The sequence below is a fragment of the Ictidomys tridecemlineatus genome, chromosome Y (genome assembly GCF_052094955.1).
Source record: "Ictidomys tridecemlineatus isolate mIctTri1 chromosome Y, mIctTri1.hap1, whole genome shotgun sequence".
In the NCBI taxonomy this organism is placed as follows: domain Eukaryota; kingdom Metazoa; phylum Chordata; class Mammalia; order Rodentia; family Sciuridae; genus Ictidomys; species Ictidomys tridecemlineatus.
The window spans coordinates 2,412,043-2,432,101 of NC_135494.1; the positions used below are offsets into that span (position 1 = coordinate 2,412,043).

Below are 20,059 nucleotides of genomic sequence, written 5' to 3' on the forward strand. Positions count from 1 at the left end.
CAGCGACTGGGCTACTCCTTCTCTGGCGCCTGACTTCTCTTGCCAGGGAAACCCGTGACTCTCGCTCCCTGTGAACCCCGTGATCTTGGGTGATGGGCGGTTCCTCAGAGGACCCCGGGTCACCACGGAAGCCAAAAATGGTGAGTTTGCGGCCAGGGCTGAAGGCGCGGGGTCAGCACCTGCCTCGGGGCCTGGCACGCGGGTGAGCTGCAGAGGGTGGAGGAGTCCGCGCTGGCGGGTGGCCCTGGGCCCTGTCCCCTGGTTCCCTGGGTTTGGAAGGGCGGCTCAGGGCCCTGGTGTCCCCTTTGCTCCCTACTGGTGGCCCGACCCACTCTTCCCAACGTGGAGGAAGCTGGGCCACAAATGCACCTTCCTCCTCCCAGGGGAGCTCCTCCGGAGGCTGCTGTAGGTCCCCCAAATTTCAGGCGCCTCCTGCCTTCTAAACCCACCTTCCCTCCACCTCACAGCTCGGCCAGACGTTCGTTCTTCCCACGGTCCAAATGCACACCGTCCGCTGATTGTCACTTTTCATCTAGTGAAATATTGGAAAGAATCTTCCTCCCTCCTTCCCTCCTTTCCTCCCTCCTTCCCTCCCTCCTTCCCTTTCTCCCTCCCTCCGCAGCCTTAACTTGTGATCCTCCTGCTTCAGCCTCCTACATATCTGGAATGACAGGCCTGTGCCACTGTCCCTGGCAAGAAGGACACTTTTGAAAGCATTTGTTTTCTATTTGTGAATGTTATACTTGAGGGGAAAGAATAATCACTTAACACTTCCTTGTGTTTGCTCAAAATAACTGCCTTAAAGGGAATAAGGAGGTTGTTTATAGATCCCAGGGATATGGAATCCTGGGCTGCATCAATAGAGGATAACTGCTCCCCTTTCTGATAGTCCATGATGTGCAGTCATGTAGGCGCACAGGGAAATGATGATGTAGGGACAAAGGAGGCAAGGCACTGAAGATAGCCAGAAACAGTTTTATCTGGCTGCAGCCAGTCTAAGAGGGCACTGCTTTTGCTGTAATCAATCAATCAATCCCCTGAACCCTGAGTTCAGGTGGTTTTAGGATTTTATACTCATCATGGAAGAGGAGGGCCTCGGAAGTTCACATTGTAATACTGAGACCCTCAAATAAATCTCAGACAAACCACACAGTCTCATTCCAGTTAAGCCTTTATTCCTGGCTCTTGGCAGACACTCTGCTCTCAAAAGAATGAGGTTGTCAGAGTGGTGCCCCTGCCTTCAGTTGGCTCCATATTTAAGCACAAAAACCACAAAAGGGACATTTGGGGTTCAGGCAATGCAAGCAAGGCTGAAAGCTGCAGTCAGTCAGTCTCCAGTTGGCACCATAGATCATTCTGTGTTCTTCGGGGATTTTCATGAATAAAAGAATGCAAACTGCCCCAGTCATGACATTTTTGTGTGTCATGGCTAAGTTCACAAAATGGAGTCACCATAGTCAAGTTGTCACATCACACACATAAAAGCAGCTTTTTTCTTTCTCTGTTCTGACAAAGATAACCCTTCAAGGACAGCACCTGAGAAGGGGAGAGCTTCTTCTCCCCTTTCTTTCCTCCCCCACCAGCTGTTTCCATGAAGCCTAGTTGGTAAGTTCTCTGTGAATCCCAGCTCAAAGCCAGAGGCCTTGTTTGCACATTTCTACAAACTACTATACTGGATACAAGTGTGTAAAAAACTAGTAAGGGGAGTTCGAGTCCAGCACTTGGAGTGCTAATTTCTTTCAGACTAGTGGCCCAGTAAAATAGGGCAATACAAAGATAGGAAGTTTGTAATTTTCTGTGAAAAAAGGGGATGCCACTACAATAATGTCTGATTCATTTACTGTCCTTCATCCCCAGCTCTTTTCAATATGATTTTCAGAAAGGATCTGGGTATTTTTCCCAGCCTGGCCTGAAAGTTGTGATCCTCCTGCCTCAGCTTCCAAAGCTGTTTGGATTAAAGGCATTGACAACCCCAGCTACAGAAAATAGTTCATTTTAACCCAAATATTAATGACTATACTAAGGAACATGGATTCAAGATACCCTGAATAATGTGTGTGTCCCTCCCTGGAAGAGATTACATAATTACATCGATTCTTTCTTTCTTTCTTTCTTTCTTTTGTTTTTTTCTTTTTTTCTTTTCTTTTTTTTAATATACCAGGGATTGAACACAGGGACACTTAAACACTGAGCTACATCCCCAGCCCTTTTTATATTGTATTTTCACATATGATCTCACTAAGTTTGTTATGGTCTCACTAAGTTGCTGAGGCTGCCTTTGAATTTAGCAATCCTCCTACCTTAGCCTCTCAAGCTGCTGGGATTACAGTTGTGTGCCACTGTGTCTGGCCTACATGAACTTTTATAAAAGAAACTGTGTATCACTGCATTAACCAATTGCATTGGTAGGAACATCAGATTGTTGTGGTACAGAAAAAAAATAAAGAAAATTTCTTCTGTATGTCTGTTATTGCATTCTGAGCTTTGGTAGATTTTGGAGACGTCTGATAAGGTTAGTGTTATATTCTGAGAAATTTTGAGATTGTGGTCTGATACAGAAATTAAGATGATTGGCTATTGAAGAGCTTAAGATAGCCCAAGATAATTTTTGCTCTCCATACAGAACCCGGCCTTTCCACCCTCATGGTGGTCTGGTTAGCCAAGTCAAGTACTCTGAAGGTTCTTTGATGTAGATGCAACTGTATAGAGAACTTGAGTTCACAGCTGTAAAAATCTTGTGCTTCTCCTTTTACCTTCCTTAGGTGTGGACACCATGTCAGATTTCTTGGGCAGAGTTTCCCTTTGGACACTTAACAGGGTCCCATGTCCTCAGCCACTGTCCTCTCCTGGAGCTGCCCCAAAGTGCCCACAGCTGCCCTGGTCCCTGCAGGGTGAACAGAACTTCAGGCCCTGAGTCAGCTCCTCCTAGAGGACAGCCTGAGGTGTGGGGTGCAGCCTCTCAGGGAAGCTGCTGGGGGCTCTGGGCTGAGGAGTCTCCTGGAACAGGCCTCATCTAGACAGCTACTTCAGTCCCTGGGACAGTGATCCTGGAGGCTTTCAGGGAGCAAGACCAGGAGGGAGCATGTCCCAGCTGTCAGGGATCTTCCCTGCCCCTTGAGCCTGACACATGTTTGCTCCCTCAGCACCAAAGCTTTCTGTGTATCACTTTGAAATGATGCGCTAACTTATCTGAGGCCCAGGTTTATTTATTCAAATTTAAATGAGATGGACTATTATTAAATAGGCAAGAGAGAAGTGGATTTTAAAAAGTCTAGTTACATTTCCATTGTTACAAATCCCAACTTACAGCCAGGTGCAGTGGTGCTCACCTGTAATCGTTCTCGCTCCAGAGGCTGAGACAGGAGTGTTGCAAATTTGAGGGCAGCCTTAGGAACTTATCCAGGCCTTATGCAACCTAGTGAGACTGCGTCTCAAAATAAAATATAAAAATGACTGGGGATGTGGATCAGTAGTAAAATATCTCTGTGTTTAATCTCGGGGGTACCAATTGCCCCCCCCCAAAAAAAATACCTACTTAACCTAATTTACCTTTTGCTACTCCTGAGTATGTATAAAATGTCTGTAAGGTTCAATCTTGTCTTTTCAGTGATTTCAAATTGAAATCCAATCCTAGATTCCAAAATGCCACATAAGATACAGACAAACTCTGTCTTGCGATATTGCTACAGAATTTGAGTCCAATTCTATAAAAATAGTGGTGGATAAATTTATGAATGTGATTTCAGGAAAACTAATGTCTGTCCTTCAGAAGGTGATGAATTTGACCAAGGATGACAGTTTTATCACTGTTGTTGTCTGGACTTGGCAGGTTCATGTTAACTGTGTGGTATTTTTGGTATCAGGAATGGAACCCAGAGTTGCTTAACCACCAGCCCCTTTTACATTCTTTGTTTGAGAGTCTTGCTACATCGCCTAGGGCCTCAAAATCCTGAACTGCTGGGGTTACAGATGTGCACCATCATACCTGTCTTCATTGTAAATTTTAAGGACAATTTTGGCAATACCTGAAATATCCAACTATGATCACTTAATCACTGAATATCAGTGAAATAGTAAATGACACTTGTTTTCTGGAAAGGAGAAATACATGTGTATAAATAAGGGTGCTGATCCCCTCAAGAGCACTCCCACTATGTCACCTGATTCCTGTTCCCTCCTAATTGCATCCTCTTGGGCCACCTCTTTGGGAGCTGGCCTTTTACCTTATGAAATTTGGGAGGAACATAAATGCTCTCTCTACTGTCTCTGTCCTGTACAACATTTTGGCTTGTCTTAGATACAGTCTGCTATTTTCGATTTTTTGAAAAATACATTTTTTTGTTGCTGTATGCTGAGGCCCATTGCCAAGTAGGAATGACGCATTGAAATTTCCTTGTCAGCGTACCCCATGTTAAATGGAAATTTGCTGTGACATTGCATGTCTTTGAGAAAGGTGACCCTCCTCAAGGACCAGGGTGGATCCAGGTTTAAGGTGTATCCTGCAGGTTTGAGGAAGTATCCTGGTTTAAGACAATCTGGGTTTAGGGAAGTTCAGGGTTTAAGATTATTGCTGCTGGGTATAGGGCGTTCCTGCTGCCTGAGTTCCCGTTGAGTTCTCGTGGAATTGAGAAAGTTTTTGGGACGTGAATTGTACTGCAGGCAGAACTTGAATTTCCCCAGAACGTGTTTGTGTAGAGGCCGGTGTGAGTTCGGGAATAAAGAATTGCTGTTTGAATCTACAAAGCTGTGAGTGGCTCGTGATCTTGTGGCCAGCCAAGACTGCGGCAGCTGTACTTGGAAAAAATACCTATTTATTTATTTTTCTGTGGTGCTGAGGATCAAACCTAGGGTCTCTCATGTGCTAGGCAAGCACTCTACTGCTGAGCCACAATCCCAACCCTCCTATTTACATTTTTAGATGTAGTTTTTCTTAAGTTCATCCTCAAAATACAGTTAACCATGCCCTAAATTGCACAGAATTTACTGAAAAGCTCAGTGTTTTTTTAGAGAGTGTAGATTATGGAAACATTCAATCTCCCTTGTGAGAAAGTGTGTTGTCTTTCCATTGATTTTGTTGTATTTTATGCCTCTAATTGTGTACCTTTTGTATTATAATCATTTTTATCTATCATTACATGTATTTTAGGTTTGTTTTTGTGTGTGTGTGTGTATGTGTGTGGCCTGCTGCAGATTGATACGAGGGCCACATACATGATTGGCAAGTTTTCTACTACCAAGGTACTCTCCAGCCCAAGAGAATTAATGTTGTAGACTGTTTTTTATTTATTTGCTTACTTATTGAGTGCTAGGGATTGATGCCATGGACTTGCTCATGCTTAGTTCTCCTCCAGAAATGAATTTCAATTTGTGAGCAGCGTTCTGGAGGAATAAACCTACAGTCACTTGACCACTGAGCACATCTTCAGCATTGTATTTATTATTATTTTTTCTTTTTTAATATTTTGTATAGTTATAGATGGACAGAATACCTTTCTTAAAAATTTTTCTGTGGTGCTGAGGATCATACCCCTTTCCTCACACATGCTAGCAAGTGCTCTGCCACTCAGCTCCAATCCCAGTACCCTCTTTTAATTTTTAATGAAGACCAGTCTCACTAAATTTCTGAGTGTCTTGCTAAGTTGGTGAGACTGGCCTCCAACTTGTCATTTCCCTACCTTAACCTACCTATTGGCTGAAGTTACAGGTGCACACCACCACACCAGCAGTTGGAATGACTTGTCAGACCCTGCTGACAATCTGTAGTTCCTGATCAGGCGGTAACAGCAGAGATGCTGAAAGACACACACACACACACACACACACACACACACACACACACACACAGTAGGAATTTTTTTTATTTTTTTTCCCTTTTATATAGCAAAAAAGAAACACATCCTCTTGGCAGCTTAATCTTTTCCAGCATGGATAAACATTCTCAGAATAACTTTGTTACTGGTCACAGTGCTCCATACTTCTTATTATACTACTTGTAGTTAGTTGTAGTTAGTTATTTCCTGGCAAGCACACAAATATATATATATATTTAAACTTGCAGAACATTCTTTTATCTTCTTAAGATGGCAACAAGAACACAGTTCAAAGAGTTCATAGTTTCTCACAGAACCCCTTTGTTTTTGCTAAGCACAGTGAAACTTAACACTTTGTGTGAGTGAGCACACAATGACTTTTGAAGACTTATCATCCAATTTCTTTTGAGATGGAAACAGTATTGAAAATTATTTTTATTGCTTTTGTCCATAGTTTTGAAATTTGTTACTCTGACTCTTCCTCTTTGCTTTATTTTTGCATTATTATGAAAATGGTATTTAGCATATAAAATTGTTTCTCATCTATATATTTGTAAAACTTCAGGGCTTGGTAGTTATCACTTCTTTATGACATAAACTTTATTTTTTTCAGAGCAATTTTTGACTTACATAGTTTATTAGTCAGTGTTCTCTAGAGGAACAGCATCAAGAGGAAGTATGATTATAAAAGAGGACTTTTAGATTGGCCTACTTGACGGGAAGCTGGATGTCCACAGTGGCCATCTGCAGCTGGAGAGTTTTAGGAGTGCTGGCTGCAGAGTCCAAGAGGCTGAAGCTGCAGAACAAGAGGGATCAATGGTACTTCCCTAGTCCAGACCAAAGGTTTTAGAAACTCCCTGGAGAATCACTGGCAGAGTCCACTTTGGGAGACTGAAGGAGGCAGAGTCTGATATCCTCAGGCCACTGCATCAGCCATCAAGAATAAATTGGAGAAGAAAGGAGCTTGCTCTGCTGCAGCTTCCTTCTTCTTCCAACTTTTGTTCACCCAAGTCACCGTCCTATTAGATGGTGCTGCCTAGCTTGAGGAGGTTCTCCAGTTTGGTTCACTGTTCCACATGCCAATCATTTATAGACACACCCATAAGGTCATTAATCATTGGCATCTTTTAATCCAATCAAGGTGACAATTAAATGTGACATTACTCATAGAATCGAATACCCCTTCTCTCCAGCTGATAGTCTCCACTGTTTTCAACATATTGCATTGGTGTAGGGTGTTTGTTGGTTACTAAACCATTGTTGAATATTTGATAAGGAGAATGGATGAAGCAACATGTTATGATAAGCCAAAGTTCATTCTTTTCCTTACGGTTCCTCCTCTGTGTGATGTGATTGTGTGTGTTACGTAGTTTACAAGATAATGTCGTACAGAAGAGTTTCACTGCTCTGGGAATCCTGTGTTCCCCCTGTTCATCACTCCTCCTCATTGCTCCCTCCCTCTCTGCTCCCTGAGTCCCTGGTACCCATCAGTTCTGCTAGTGCATCTATAATGTTGTCTTTTCCAGAATGTTCTTGACTTGGAATCTTACTGCACTTGGCCATTTCAAACTGGCTTCTCTCACTTACCAGTCTGCCTTTAAGGGTGCTGTATCTTTCCAGGCTGGAGAGCTCATTTTCTGGGTGATGTACTTTGATGTGGATAAACTGCAGCTTGTCCATCCAGTATTGCAAGGTGCATCTTCCTTGCATCTAGCTTTGAGAAGTTCTGGATATGTCTGCTGTAGTCACTGCAGTGAGGGTTCCTGTGCCCATAATTTCCCAGTCATTTGCATAGACCCCTGGAGTGTGATGACTTCATTGTACAGTTTTTTACATTCATGATTATGAGCATCATTCATAGTTTTGTTTTCTATTTAACACTTTTCTTTATCTATTTAATTTGGATAATATGGTAACTTATACCTCAGAAAGAATTAGGAGGTGTTAACTCAGCTTCTATGTTCTGGAAAAAAATGTAGAAAATTGGTGGCAGTTCTTCAGTGTCTCATGGAAGCCTGTTTGAGATGTAAGGCCCTTGCCTTGCCTTTTTGGGTAGTAATTAGTTATTGAGTCTGTTTTTTTCAGTAGTCATGGGCTCATCTGTTTTATGTATTTCCCCTTGTGTGTAAGTTATATGAGATTGTCTCTCTCAAATAAATGGTCCAGTTTTTGCAACTTGTCTAATTTGTACGAAGCACGTTTATGATAATCTTGAAGTCCCAATGCATTGTTGACGATGATACTTTTAAATGTGTTACTAGGTTTTCAGTCTTCTTTGCTTTTTTCTTTAATGTTATTGTATATTTTACACTTTTTTCTTTTTATGTGTCAGTGAGGTTTGAACCCACTTTCTCCCAAGCAGTAGACAAGCACTCTTCCACTGAGCCATAACCCCAGTCCCTGTCTTCTGTATTCTTAGCCTTATGTCAGTGTATCAGTGATGCTGATGTTCATGAAGAACTTGATATTGTAGACTGCAGATTTCCAGGTTGTGGTTTTATCCACACCTTCTGTTACCTTCCTGTGGTTAATTTAGGTTTACCTTGCTCTTCTTTCTCTGTTTTTCTGAAGTGGCAGTTTCAATGATTGTTTTTAGCTCTTCTTTTGTGAAATGTGTGTTGCATGACTTAGAAAGCAATACAGCACCACCTCTGGTGTTCTCTAAGAATTTCCTGTGATGGACTTTTACATTTTTTCCTTCAAAATGGTCACCTTTTCTCTTGAGTCCCCTCTTTGTCCTGTGTCTGCTTAGAGTCTTGTGTTTCACGTCCCCTTCCCTGGAGGCTTTTCAGCTGCTTCTGATCTGATTTCTGCTTTAGCTCTCATGTTCTTTGAGCATACATGGGATTTCACTGGTGGTGCACTTGTAGGGGTGTGGTTTATGTCCTGTGCAGTGTTGTTGTGACCCTGAGACCTCAGTGTGCTTCCCATTTGCTTCAAGGCCCATGAAGCCCTCCTGCCTGCATCATTGTCCTGACAGAGTTGGGCTGATGTCCCTGAGTGTAATTGTGGATTCATCCTTGTTTTTGGTGGTTCTGTATGTTTTCAGTTCTTGAGTAAGGTTCTGTGTCAGTGGCAGGGACATTTTCTTTTTGCCTGTTCCGTCACTGTGCAGACATCATAACATGCTTACAGATGTGAATGGTGGCCTTTTTCACACCCAGATTGTGTGGGGTAGTGTCTCGACCCCTTGCCCGCAAGGAAGACGCAACTCGGGAATCTTCTTTCAGCGGTTTATTCAGGCCCTTGATATTTCTTCTACTCATCCCTCGGATGCCCCCCCCAGGCTTAATATAGCATCTCAAGCCCCAATGCGAAGCTGCCACGTGGAACTTTCTCATAGGGTGCTGAAAAGCCATGCGCCAACTCTCCCAAATAAGGAGTTGTTTGTCACAAACCACAGCGGAGCCAGCGCCATCTTGTAATGGCGACCATAATTTGCATAAGCGGCAGAGGCGGCTCACCACAGGGTAGTTCAGGATTCTGGGCTACAAACTTGTTACTTTACCACACTCTGGAAGAGCTTTTGCTTTATGTTTGTTTGCACCACCTTTGCTACAGGCACCATGAATCTCTTTCACAACAGACAACCATTGCACATGTGGCCCAACCGTGATCAAAATGTCCTTGAGCGGAGCATTGGCATGTGTCTCATGACTACATTATGGTAGTGAACTGGCTGCTGTTAAGAACAGTTTGACAATCATTGGACATTTATTTTTACTATGAGACTTAGAAATGTAGTGCCTGCTGTTTATTAAGAAGATTTTTTGAGAGAGATAAAACTTTGTAAGACTGTTGTTTGGACAAGGTGACATTTTTGGGTCATTGAGTTGTTTCTAAGACACGTGCCATCTTTGCAATTACCTCATTCTGCTTTGATAGTAACCACAGGAAATTATCAATTTATTGTGTTCATTAATAAATAAATTAATCAAATAGAGAACTTATGTTTTTTTTGTCACTTAATAGTAAGCTGGTTGATTAAATTTGTTCTGTAGTAAACTTCTAATTGTTCTCTGTATAATCACAGAGGATGAACTTAATCTCTAGTTACCACATTGTGACAACCTGTGTGAAAGGTTGTCTAAATGTTGTCTATGAAGGAATCTCCTTAGTGACCCCATGCCCAGAGGGTGTGGGTGTGGGGCTGGTTCTAGGCATTTCTTTAAGTATGGACTGATAGACTTTCAGAGGAAACAAGACATCAGTAAGTACCATGTTGTTTATATTAATCTTGTAGGTACAGGGAGCCACAGTAGTTTGCAGAATCTCTCTCAAATGCTTAGTTTCATGATTCCTGCAATTTCCTACTCATCACCTTTCTTTTCTAAAGATAAGTCCAATCCGAATTGCTTATATTAGCTCTGTACCACAAAGGACATTTCTGGGACATGTAATAGAAGTGCAACCAATAAAGAAGTTAGGAGTGATCTGGGAGCCCGTCTCACTTCCTGTGAACTCACCAAAGGAAGGGTATAAAACACTAAAAAAAGATGTTAGCCTTCTGAGTAGCCAATTTCTAGTGTTGGCATGGCTGTAAGAAATTGAGTGCAGTAAAGATTTGATAGATCAAATCATGGAATTCATCAAGAGGCCAGGGAATCATGTGAACACCATGCATGTTGAGTATAGATTTCTCATGCTGTCAATCTCTCCTGGCCTCCACTATACATTTGTGGGATATTTTAGATCTCAGTGGCCTTGGAGGATGTGGCTGTGAACTTCACCCAGGAGGAGTGGGCTTTGCTGGATCCTTCCCAGAAGAGCCTTTACAGAGATGTGATGCTGGAGGTCCTCAGAAACCTGGATTCTATAGGTAATAATGATGTTTCTAAAATTAATCAAATAGAGAACTCATGTTTATTTTTGTAATTTATGTAGACGGTGAAAAGGGAATAAGTTGGTGAATTATTGCAGCAAAAATCGCACCTGTGATTTGGCAAAGCATTTCTAGCTCCTAAATATTCATAAAGATTGTTCTATTCTCTCATTTTAGAAAACAGGTGGGAAGACAAGACCACTGAATATCAGATTGAAAACTCTGGAAGCAATGTAAGGTAACTATACTCACAAGAGGATTCGTGAGGGAATTTGAGAACTGTCATATAATTTTTAAAGCAAACCAACTGAAAAAGTATGCATAATAAGAAAAGTATTTATTCTTATAATATTTTTTACCAGAAATATATACTTAGCTGTTACAGATATTCAGTCTTTTCAAAATGTTTGACATCCAAAATGTACTATGAAATTGCATATGTGAATATCACTATTTGGATAATAGCCACAGAGAAGCTGTGTTGCAAAGGATTGTTTTCTTTCAATCTCTTTATTTTCAGGCAAGTTGAACAAGTCAGAAAACCTAGCCTTTAGCTGATGTTGGCAGTAATGTAAGGATGTATAAATAGATAGAAAATTGTGAATGAATTAAGCATTGATTATGTGCTGGTCACTTCTTCAAAGAAGTCATGGTAAACTTCAAAGGCACAGAATAGTGTGGGGGAAACCTTCAAATCAATTCCAATTCTTTATTGAACAAAGAACTATTTTAATAGAGTAAATCCATGTGACTTCATTATGTGTGCAAAAGACTTCATATGACCTTCATTCCTTCAGGCAGATCACATCTCACTCTGGACACAAACACTACAAGCATGAGGAATGTGAAGAGAAGCCATGTGAATTGAAACAATATAGGAAATCTCTGGTTTCTCTCAAAAGCGTTCACACACAAATGTTAATACAAAGGGTAGATGGATCTTATGAAAGTACAGTATGTGGGAAAGTCATCAGTTGTTCCAATGACATTGAGAGACATGAAGAAACTCATACTTGGGGGCAACCCGATAAATGGCAACAATGTGGTGAAGCCTCTTCTTATCCCACCAGTGTTCAAAGACACATGATAACACACAGTGGAGGTAAATTTTTCCAATGTGACACATGTGAAAAAGCCTTTCTTTTCTCCTCTTTATTTAGAAGACATGAAAGAACTCATTCTGGAGAGAAACTCTATGAATGTCAACAAGGTGTTCAGACCTGTATTTCACAGACAAGTCTTCAAAGGCACAGGATCACACACACAGGGGATGCACATTTCAAAAGTAAGATATGTGGGAAAGACTCCGCTTACCCAAGTTTACTTAGAATACATCAGAGAATGCATATTGGTGAGAAGCCCTATGAATGTAAGCAGCGTGGCAAAGCCTTTGCTATGTCCAGTAACCTTCAGATTCATGCAAATGTACATACTGGAAAGAAGACCTATGAATGTGAGCAGTGTGGCAAAGCCTTTGCTAGATCTCGTGACCTTCAAACACATGAAAGAACACATACTGGAGAGAAGCCCTATGAATGTAAGCAGTGTGGCAAAGCCTTTTCTTCATCCAGTTACCTTCCAATTCATGGGAGAACACATACTGGAGAGAAGCCCTATGAATGTAAGCAGTGTGGCAAAGCCTTTTCTACATCCAGTTCCTTTCAGATTCATGGAAGAACACATACTGGAGAGAAGCCGTATGAATGTAAGCAGTGTGGCAAAGCCTTTACTACATCCAGTCATCTTCACTCACATGAACAAACTCATACTGGGGAGAAGCCCTATGTGTGTAAGCAGTGTGGAAAAGCCTTCACTCATTTCTCTGGCCTTCACACACATAAAAAAATTCATACTGGGGTGAAGCCTTATGCATGTAAGCAGTGTGGCAAAGCCTTCGCTCGTTCCCCTGACCTTCACTTACATAAAAGAATTCATACTGGAGAGAGGCCTTACGCATGTGAGCAGTGTGGGAAAGCCTTTGCTACATCCAGTAAGCTTCAAAGACATAGAAGAACACATACGTGGGGAGAAGCCCTATGAATGTAAGCAGTGTGGCAATTTCTTTGCTAGTTCCAGTTACCTTCCCAAACTTTAAAAACTCATACTGGAGAAAAGCCCTATGAGTGTGAGCAATGTGGCAAAGCCTTTGCTAGTTCCAGTGACCTTCAAAGACATGGGAGAACACATATTGGAGAGAAGCTCTATGGTTGTAAACAATGTGGAAAAGCCTTTGTTACATCTGCTCAGCTTCACTTACATGAAGGAACCCATAGTGAAAAGAAATCGTACTCATGAAACTAATTGGCAAAGTCTTCTGTTAATAATGTTTCACTCTTTAACATGTAGTAAGTTTTCTGTAGAAAAATTCTTTGAATGTGAAATGTGGTAAATCAATATTTCTTGTCAAATTCAAAGAGAAGAGAGTGCTCACATGTCCAAATGTATCTATCTACCTACCTACCTACCTACTTACCTACCTACCTACCTATCTATAAATAGTACTGGGGATTTAGTTTGGGGGTCATCTATCACTGAGCCACAACGTTTTTCCTTTTTATTTTGAGAGAGGGACTTGCTGAGTTCCTTAGGGCCTTGCTTAGGTGCTGAGTTTGGCTTCACATTTGTGATCCTTCTGCCTCAGACCCCGAGTCTCCGAGATTAAAGGCAAACTCTACTAGATCCAACTGAATAAAGCATTAAATGTGAAGAATTTGGAAAATCATTCCATTTTTCCTGTTGCCTTCAAAGTCATTTTACTCACACTGAAAAATAAACCTCAGAATGAGGAAGATTGGGTACATTCTGTCAGCTTCCCATCCCAGTCTGCTTTCCTTCTCATATATGACAATACAGAGAGAAGCCCTGAGAATGTGATTAATATGGGAAGTCTTCTAATTTTCCCAGTTTTTTACAAGTTCTGGGAAGACTCTTCTGGAAAGATTCATGCCAAAATGAATAAATCATATGCAAGTAAGTGTTCAAGTGTTTCAGTTTTGTTCACTTGTATGAAAGGACTCACACTGTAGAAAATCCTGTGGAAAAGCCGTGTGGGGCAGTATTCAGCTTTCATGGTTTCCTTCAAAGACATAAAGGGATTCACATCAGGGATAACCCTTCTGTTCTTTAAACAATGTGATGACACTTTCACTTTTCCATGTTCTTTTTGAACATCATGGAAGCACTCACTCTGGAGAAAAGCCTTGTATATAAAAATGTGGTGAGACCTTCAGTCATTTCAGATCCATTTAGACTTACATAGACTTGAGAATTTTTAATTTTAATTTATTTTACTTTTTTCTGGTACCAGGGATTCAACCCAGAGACACTTGATCACTAAGCCACATCCTAATTCTTTTTAATTTTTTTTTCAAATATTTAGACATTGTCTCACTGAATGGCTTAGGTCCTCACTATGTTGCTGAGGTTGACCTTGAACTTGTAATCTCCTGCCTCAGCCTGCTTTTCCAGTGGAATTACCATCATGACAAAATAAAAATTGTGAGAGCTTTCAAATATAATTACCAGGGTCATAGAATTCAGGGCAAGAGAAAATAAACATTATTATTGTAATTATCATCACCACCACCACCATCATCATCATATCTGAAGTGTATAAGCCCTGATCCCATCCCTATTCATTTTTATTTATTCGTATTTTTAAAATTTTGATTGAAGTGCTTTTGAAAATCTTCCCAAGGGCCTCATTATGTTGGTGAGGCCGGGTTTGAACCTGTGATTCTCATTCTATAGCCACTGCCATTACAGACTCCGTGACATCATGCCTGGCTCTTGGCTGTTTCTTGAAACTTTGATGTAAATCAATATATGCCTTCCTTCTGTAGAGTTTCCAACTCTTAATTGATTCAGAGGCAAGAATTAGTTTTTACTGTGTTTATGTATACTAATGCCCTTCAAGCTCTAAGATTATAGCATGATTCTGAGCATCACAGGGACATTAATTCACACCTTATACTACAAATTTTTATATTTCCAGTTGGTCTAAAGTTTTCACCAGAGCACCCAGTGAAACTACAAAAGCAAACACCTGGGAGGGGTGAGTTTTGTCACCCACACATGCACACTCACACCCACGTGCACACACATGTACAGGATCAAGTCACCCTTTTCTCTACATACCCTCCCTAGTGCACTTCTTTCATCCTCACTGTGTCATGCAACTATTGATTCCTTTGATTTTTCTCAAACGTTGCTGCCCACTACTTTTTCTCAAAAAATAATTATTACTTTATGACTTCTCAATTTATGCTTTTGTGTTTTTCTAAAGTTTGATTACCAGGGACCCAATCCTGCCTTGTGCCTGCTAGACAGGTGCTCTAGCAGTGAGCCCTCCCCTGGCTCAGGTGGTGCGTTTGCTGCTGCTGTGTGTGTGGACCCACTGATAACCACGTCAGTAGGTGCAGCTCTGCAGGTTTTTCTCCATGTTTTCATCTGGTCCATTTCTTCTTAAACATCTGTAGCAGGGAATTTTAACCACTGACATCCAATTTAGCTTTTAACACCATGATTAATATTTAGGTGGAATATGCCGGAAAACCCAGGCTGGACTTCTCTCTGTGTTCAGGGAACCTCAGTAGCCCTGGGAACATTGTGTGGTGATTTTCTTCATACACAGCATGTGATCAAAACTAGGTATGGAGGGCCCAGTTTAATGTCCAGCCGTAGTCTTGGGATCCATGGAGTAGAGGGGTGCACGCCGACCCCAGTACATGGCCCTACTCAGGCCCGGGAGGGGACCAGCAATGGCCTGGGGGTGGGGGAGTGGTGAAGCACAGGTGTTGGATGACCCAGAGTCACCAAAACCCAGCCCTGGGTGCCTTCTCTGTGTGGCCCTAAGAGCAACGCTGGGGTGGGTTGCAGATGGAGGTGGGGGGCCTAGCAGGAGAAGGAGAAACTGAGCCTGCAGAGCTGGAGGTGCCGCTCCCTGGTCTAAAAGGGTGACAGGCGTCACCCCAGGGCCTCAGAGACTTGTCTCCTCATGCTGAGATGCTAGGTCAGCCTCTGGGGGTATGTTCTTTCTAGGGCTTGTGGCTTTGCTTGAAAATGTTGGTGCATCTGAAACCTTGACATGGAAAGAATACACTGGAGGGGGACTTGCTCCTGAGAGACAAAATGAGGTCAGTCTGTGCAGTAGAGGGACATGTGTCAATGGGGCAAGTGAGTGTGAGCTCACAGACATGAGACCCACAGATGCCTGAAGCCTAAGTCCTACAGATAATACTGAATCCTACATACACTTTCCCCTTTCTTTACATGCCTATGATTGTCCTTCTATAAAACCTCAAAATCCTTGTCGGCACCTGAAGACAGCATAAGGGCAGGGTTTCCTTGTCTTCCTGGTGTAGCTGCACTGGTCAAAGTTCCTTTCCTGCTTTGCATCATGACCTTTTCTGTTTGATATTGGGGCAAACACCTGACCAGACCTGTGGGATGCCCAGAGTCAGGTCTCTGCACAAGACTTCCTAACAGTCGAAGTAGAACATCTGCACTAAGCACAAGGCACCCATTTTATTTCCACCGCACATTGCTGCCCTGGAGGATTGCCTTCCTTCCTCGCCCAGGCTCTCTGCTGTGGATGGGACCCTGAGCATCAGAGCCAACCCCAATGGCTTCCTTTCATAGCTCAGGCTGCCTCCTCAAAGCCACAGAGGCCGGGAGGTGATGAGAATTACTAAAATAGTTTTCAAATTGTTCTCACTTTTAGATATTATGTATGGGTCATACATATGATGTCTCTAAATAGTGTTTCAAAAATTTGGAGACTGTATCTAAGTTGCTTAAGGTCGCATCAGCTGAAAAAAAAAAAATATATATATATATATATATATATAGTTTTTTTTTTCTTTTTCTTTGAGGTACTGGGGAATAAACCCAGTGGGGCTTGACCTGGACCTCCACCCTTTTCCTTTTATTTTAAGACAAGGACTCACTGACCTTGGGCTCCTCCAGCCTCAGCCTCCCAGAGAAGCTATGGTTTGTTTTTGTGTTGAGGTTAAACCCAGGGCCTCGCCATGCTCGCAAAGCACTCTGTGGCTGTTGCACACATATAGCAGAGCCACATGTCACCTCCGTACCAGAGGCTAAGCCAAGGCTTTCAACCGGATTAGTTCCCAGCACAGCGGGGAAGCTCCGCCTGAAAAGGGCTGGGGCCAAGAATCTGTCACTAACTCAATTTCAGGCAGTGATTGGATGCTGTCAGCTGTCAGTCAGGATGCAGAGGCGGGCCTGGAGGCCATCCATCCGGGAAGCTGGGGGGAACTGTCCAATCAGTGCGCATAAAATGGGGAAGGGCGGGCTTCCGCAATCTCGCGGGCTTTTCTTCCTCTCCAACTGGGCTACTCCTTCCCCACGACTCGAGTTCTCTGCTCCAGGGGCTCAGGTGACTCTGCTGCCTGTGACCCCCCACACCCCCATCTCGGGTGCCCGGAGGTTCCTCGAGAGGACCCCGGGTCACCACAGAAAACAAAAATGGTGAGTTTGCGACCAGGGCTGAAGGTGCACGGTCAGCAGCTGCCTTGGGGCCCTGCGCGCGGGTGAGCTGCGGAGCGCAGTGGAGTCCCCGCTGGCGGGTGGCCCTGGGCCCTGTCCACTAGGCTCGCGGGGTGAGCTGGGTTTTGGGTTTTTGAGGGGAGCTACCGAGCGCCTCGGAGTCTCCGCTGTCAGGTGGCCCTGTCCCCTGGTTCCCTGGGTTTGGAAAGGGGGCTCAGGGCCCTGGTGTCCCCTTTGCTCCCTACTGGTGGCCCGACCCACTCTTCCCAACGTGGAGGAAGCAGGGCCACAAATGCACCTTCCTCCTCCCAGGGGAGCTCCTCGGGAGGCTGCTGTAGGTCCCCCAAATTGCAGGCGCCTCCTGCCTTCTAAACCCACCTTCCCTCCACCTCACAGCTCGGCCAGACGTCCGTTCTTCCCACTCGGTCCAAATGGACACCGTCCGCTGATTGTCACTTTTCATCTAGTGAAATATTGGAGAGAATAGTTCTTTTCTTTTTAATTCGGGATCCAAACTCGGGGAGCTTTTTCAGCCACATCCCCAGGCTCTCCTTTTATTTAATTCTGAGCTGTCCTCCCAGTTGTTGTGGAAGCTGGCGTCCACCTTGTGATCCTCCTTCTTGAACTTCCCAAGACCCCTTCCCACTGTCCCTGGCAAGAATACCACTTTTGAAAGAAGTGGATTAAAAAAGTCTAGTTACATTTCCGTTGTTAAAAATCCTAATTTTCAGCCAGGTGTAGTGGTGCACACCTGTGATCCTTGTAGCTCCAGAGGATGAGACAGGAAGATTGCAAATTTCAGGACAGCGTTAGCAACTTAGCTGGGCCTTATGCAACTTGAGGAGACTGTGTCTCAAAATGCAATATGAAAATGGCTGGAAAGTGGCTCGGTGATAAAATGACTCTGCGTTTATTCCCTGGTACCATAACAACAACAAGAAACAAACAAAACTAATTTACCTTTTGCTATCCCTGTAGTTTTTCTTAAGTTTACCCTGAGTATGTATAGAAAGTTTGTGAGATTCAATTTTGTCTGAAATCCAGGTCCTAGATTCCAAATGCCACTTAAGATAGAGAGAAACTTTCTTTTGCATTGTTGCTGCAGAATATGAACCGATTTCTTCAAAAATAGTGATGTATAAATTTATGAATGTTATTTCTTGAAAACATCAGTTTCTGTCCTTTACAAGGTGGAGAATTTGACAGGGGATGACTGTTTGTTGCTGTTGTTGTCTGGACTTGACAAGTTCCTGTTAACTGTGTGGTTTTTTTGGTATCAGGAATGCAATCCAGAGGTGCTTAACCACTGAGCCACATTCCCAGCCCCTTTCAGATTATTTGTTTGAAGCCAGGGTCTTACCACATTGCCTAGGGCCTCTGACCCCTGCACATCTGGGGTTATAGGTGTACACCATTGCACCCATCTTCATTGTAAATTTTAAGGACGATTTTGGCAATACCTAAAATACCCAACTGTGATCATTTACCCATTGAATAATTTATCAGTGAAATAGTAAATGACACCCATTTTCTGGGTAGGAGAGATACATGTGTCTAAATAAGGGTGCTGGTCCCCTTCATGAGCACTCTCACCATGTCACCTAATTCCTGTTCACTGCCAACTGCCTCTTCCTAGGGCCACTCCTTTGGAAGTTGGCCTTTTAGCTTATGAAACTGGAAGTAAGATAAATGCTCTCTCTACTCACTCTGTTCTGTACCACATTTTTGGCTGGTCTTGGATACAGTCTACTACTCCCATTTTTAGATGTAGTTTTTCTTAAGTTCACCCAAAAAACACAGGAAACCATGCCCTACAGTTCACAGAATTTACTGAAATGTTCAGTGTTTTTTTCAGAGAGTGTAGATCATGGGAACATTCAGTCTCCTTTGTGAGAAAGTGTGTTGTCTTTCTATTGATTTTGTTGTATTTTATGCCTCTTATTGTATATTTTTTTATTATAATCATTTTTTTATCACTCATTGCATGTATTTTAGATGGTTTGTTTTGTTTTGTTTTGTATGTGAACTGCGGGGGATTGAACTGAGGGCCACATGCATGCCTGTCAAATTCTCTACTACTAAGCTACTCTCCAGACCAAGAAAATTAATATTATGGACTGTTGTTTATTTATTTGCTTACTTACTGATTACTGTGGATTGAAGCCATGAACTTGCTCATGCTTAGTTATCCTCCAAAAAAGAATTTCAACTTTGTGAACAGTATTTTGGAGGTGGGCAGGTGTTTTACTGGGGACTAAATCACTGAGAATATCCTCAGCCCTTATTCTTATTTATTTATTTTTATTTTTTTTATCTTATTTTATTTTTTATAGTTGTAGATGGACAAAATATCTTTATTTTGTTTATTTTTCTGTGGTGCTGAGGATCATACCCAGTACCTCACACATGCTAGAAAATGGTCTGTCACTCAGCTATAGTCCCAGTCCCTTCTTTTTATTTTTGATGAAGACCAGTCTCGCTAAATTTCTGAGTGTCTTTCTAAGTTGTTGAGACTGGCCTCAAACTTGCCATTTTTATGCCTTAACCTCCCTAGTTGCTGAAATTGCAGGTGCACATTGTTGCGGGGCAGGTCCCTCAGAAAACATATCAAGTCCCAGTTCTGTCCGAATTGAAGAGTCTTTATGTAGCTGGCCAGCCAGCGATGGCTCCCCGCAGGACCCGTAACTTTCTCTGCAAGGAACAGCTCCAAGCCTGAGCATTTTAAGATATTTAAAGGTAAAAACTCCATCTGGGTTGACGCAACTATAAGTAAGCAGGTGCAGAAGCTGAATTGGGCATTTAGCGAGACAATGCAATGGGTACATTGGTATTCCCCCCCGCAGGACTTTCCAGGTTGGCGGAGCAGCAAGCCAGCAGAAGGGAAGTGGGTCAAAATGACCCTAGTTCAGTACAAGTTAGA

The 20,059-nt window shown here is 42.6% G+C and overlaps 2 protein-coding genes across 3 annotated transcripts in view; both read left to right on the forward strand.

The window, feature by feature from the left end:
• On the forward strand, positions 1 to 13,606 carry LOC101961285 (uncharacterized). 2 transcript variants are annotated; one of them, XM_040286873.2, is made up of 4 exons: positions 1 to 140; positions 10,503 to 10,629; positions 10,810 to 10,870; positions 11,430 to 13,606. In XM_040286873.2, the coding sequence occupies exons 1-4, from the start codon at positions 93 to 95 to the stop codon at positions 12,670 to 12,672; spliced, it is 1,479 nt and encodes a 492-aa protein (XP_040142807.2). In that variant the 5' UTR covers positions 1 to 92; the 3' UTR covers positions 12,673 to 13,606. The 2 variants fall into 2 exon arrangements, with proteins under 2 accessions (XP_040142807.2, XP_077891483.1); XM_078035357.1 differs by having other exon boundaries at positions 11,793 to 13,606.
• LOC110599148 (uncharacterized) overlaps positions 10,571 to 20,059 on the forward strand; it is a 19,949-nt gene continuing 10,460 nt past the window's right edge. The window contains 2 exon segments of the mRNA XM_078035356.1: positions 10,571 to 10,629; positions 10,810 to 10,870. The gene's annotated coding sequence lies outside the window, so the exon portion shown is untranslated.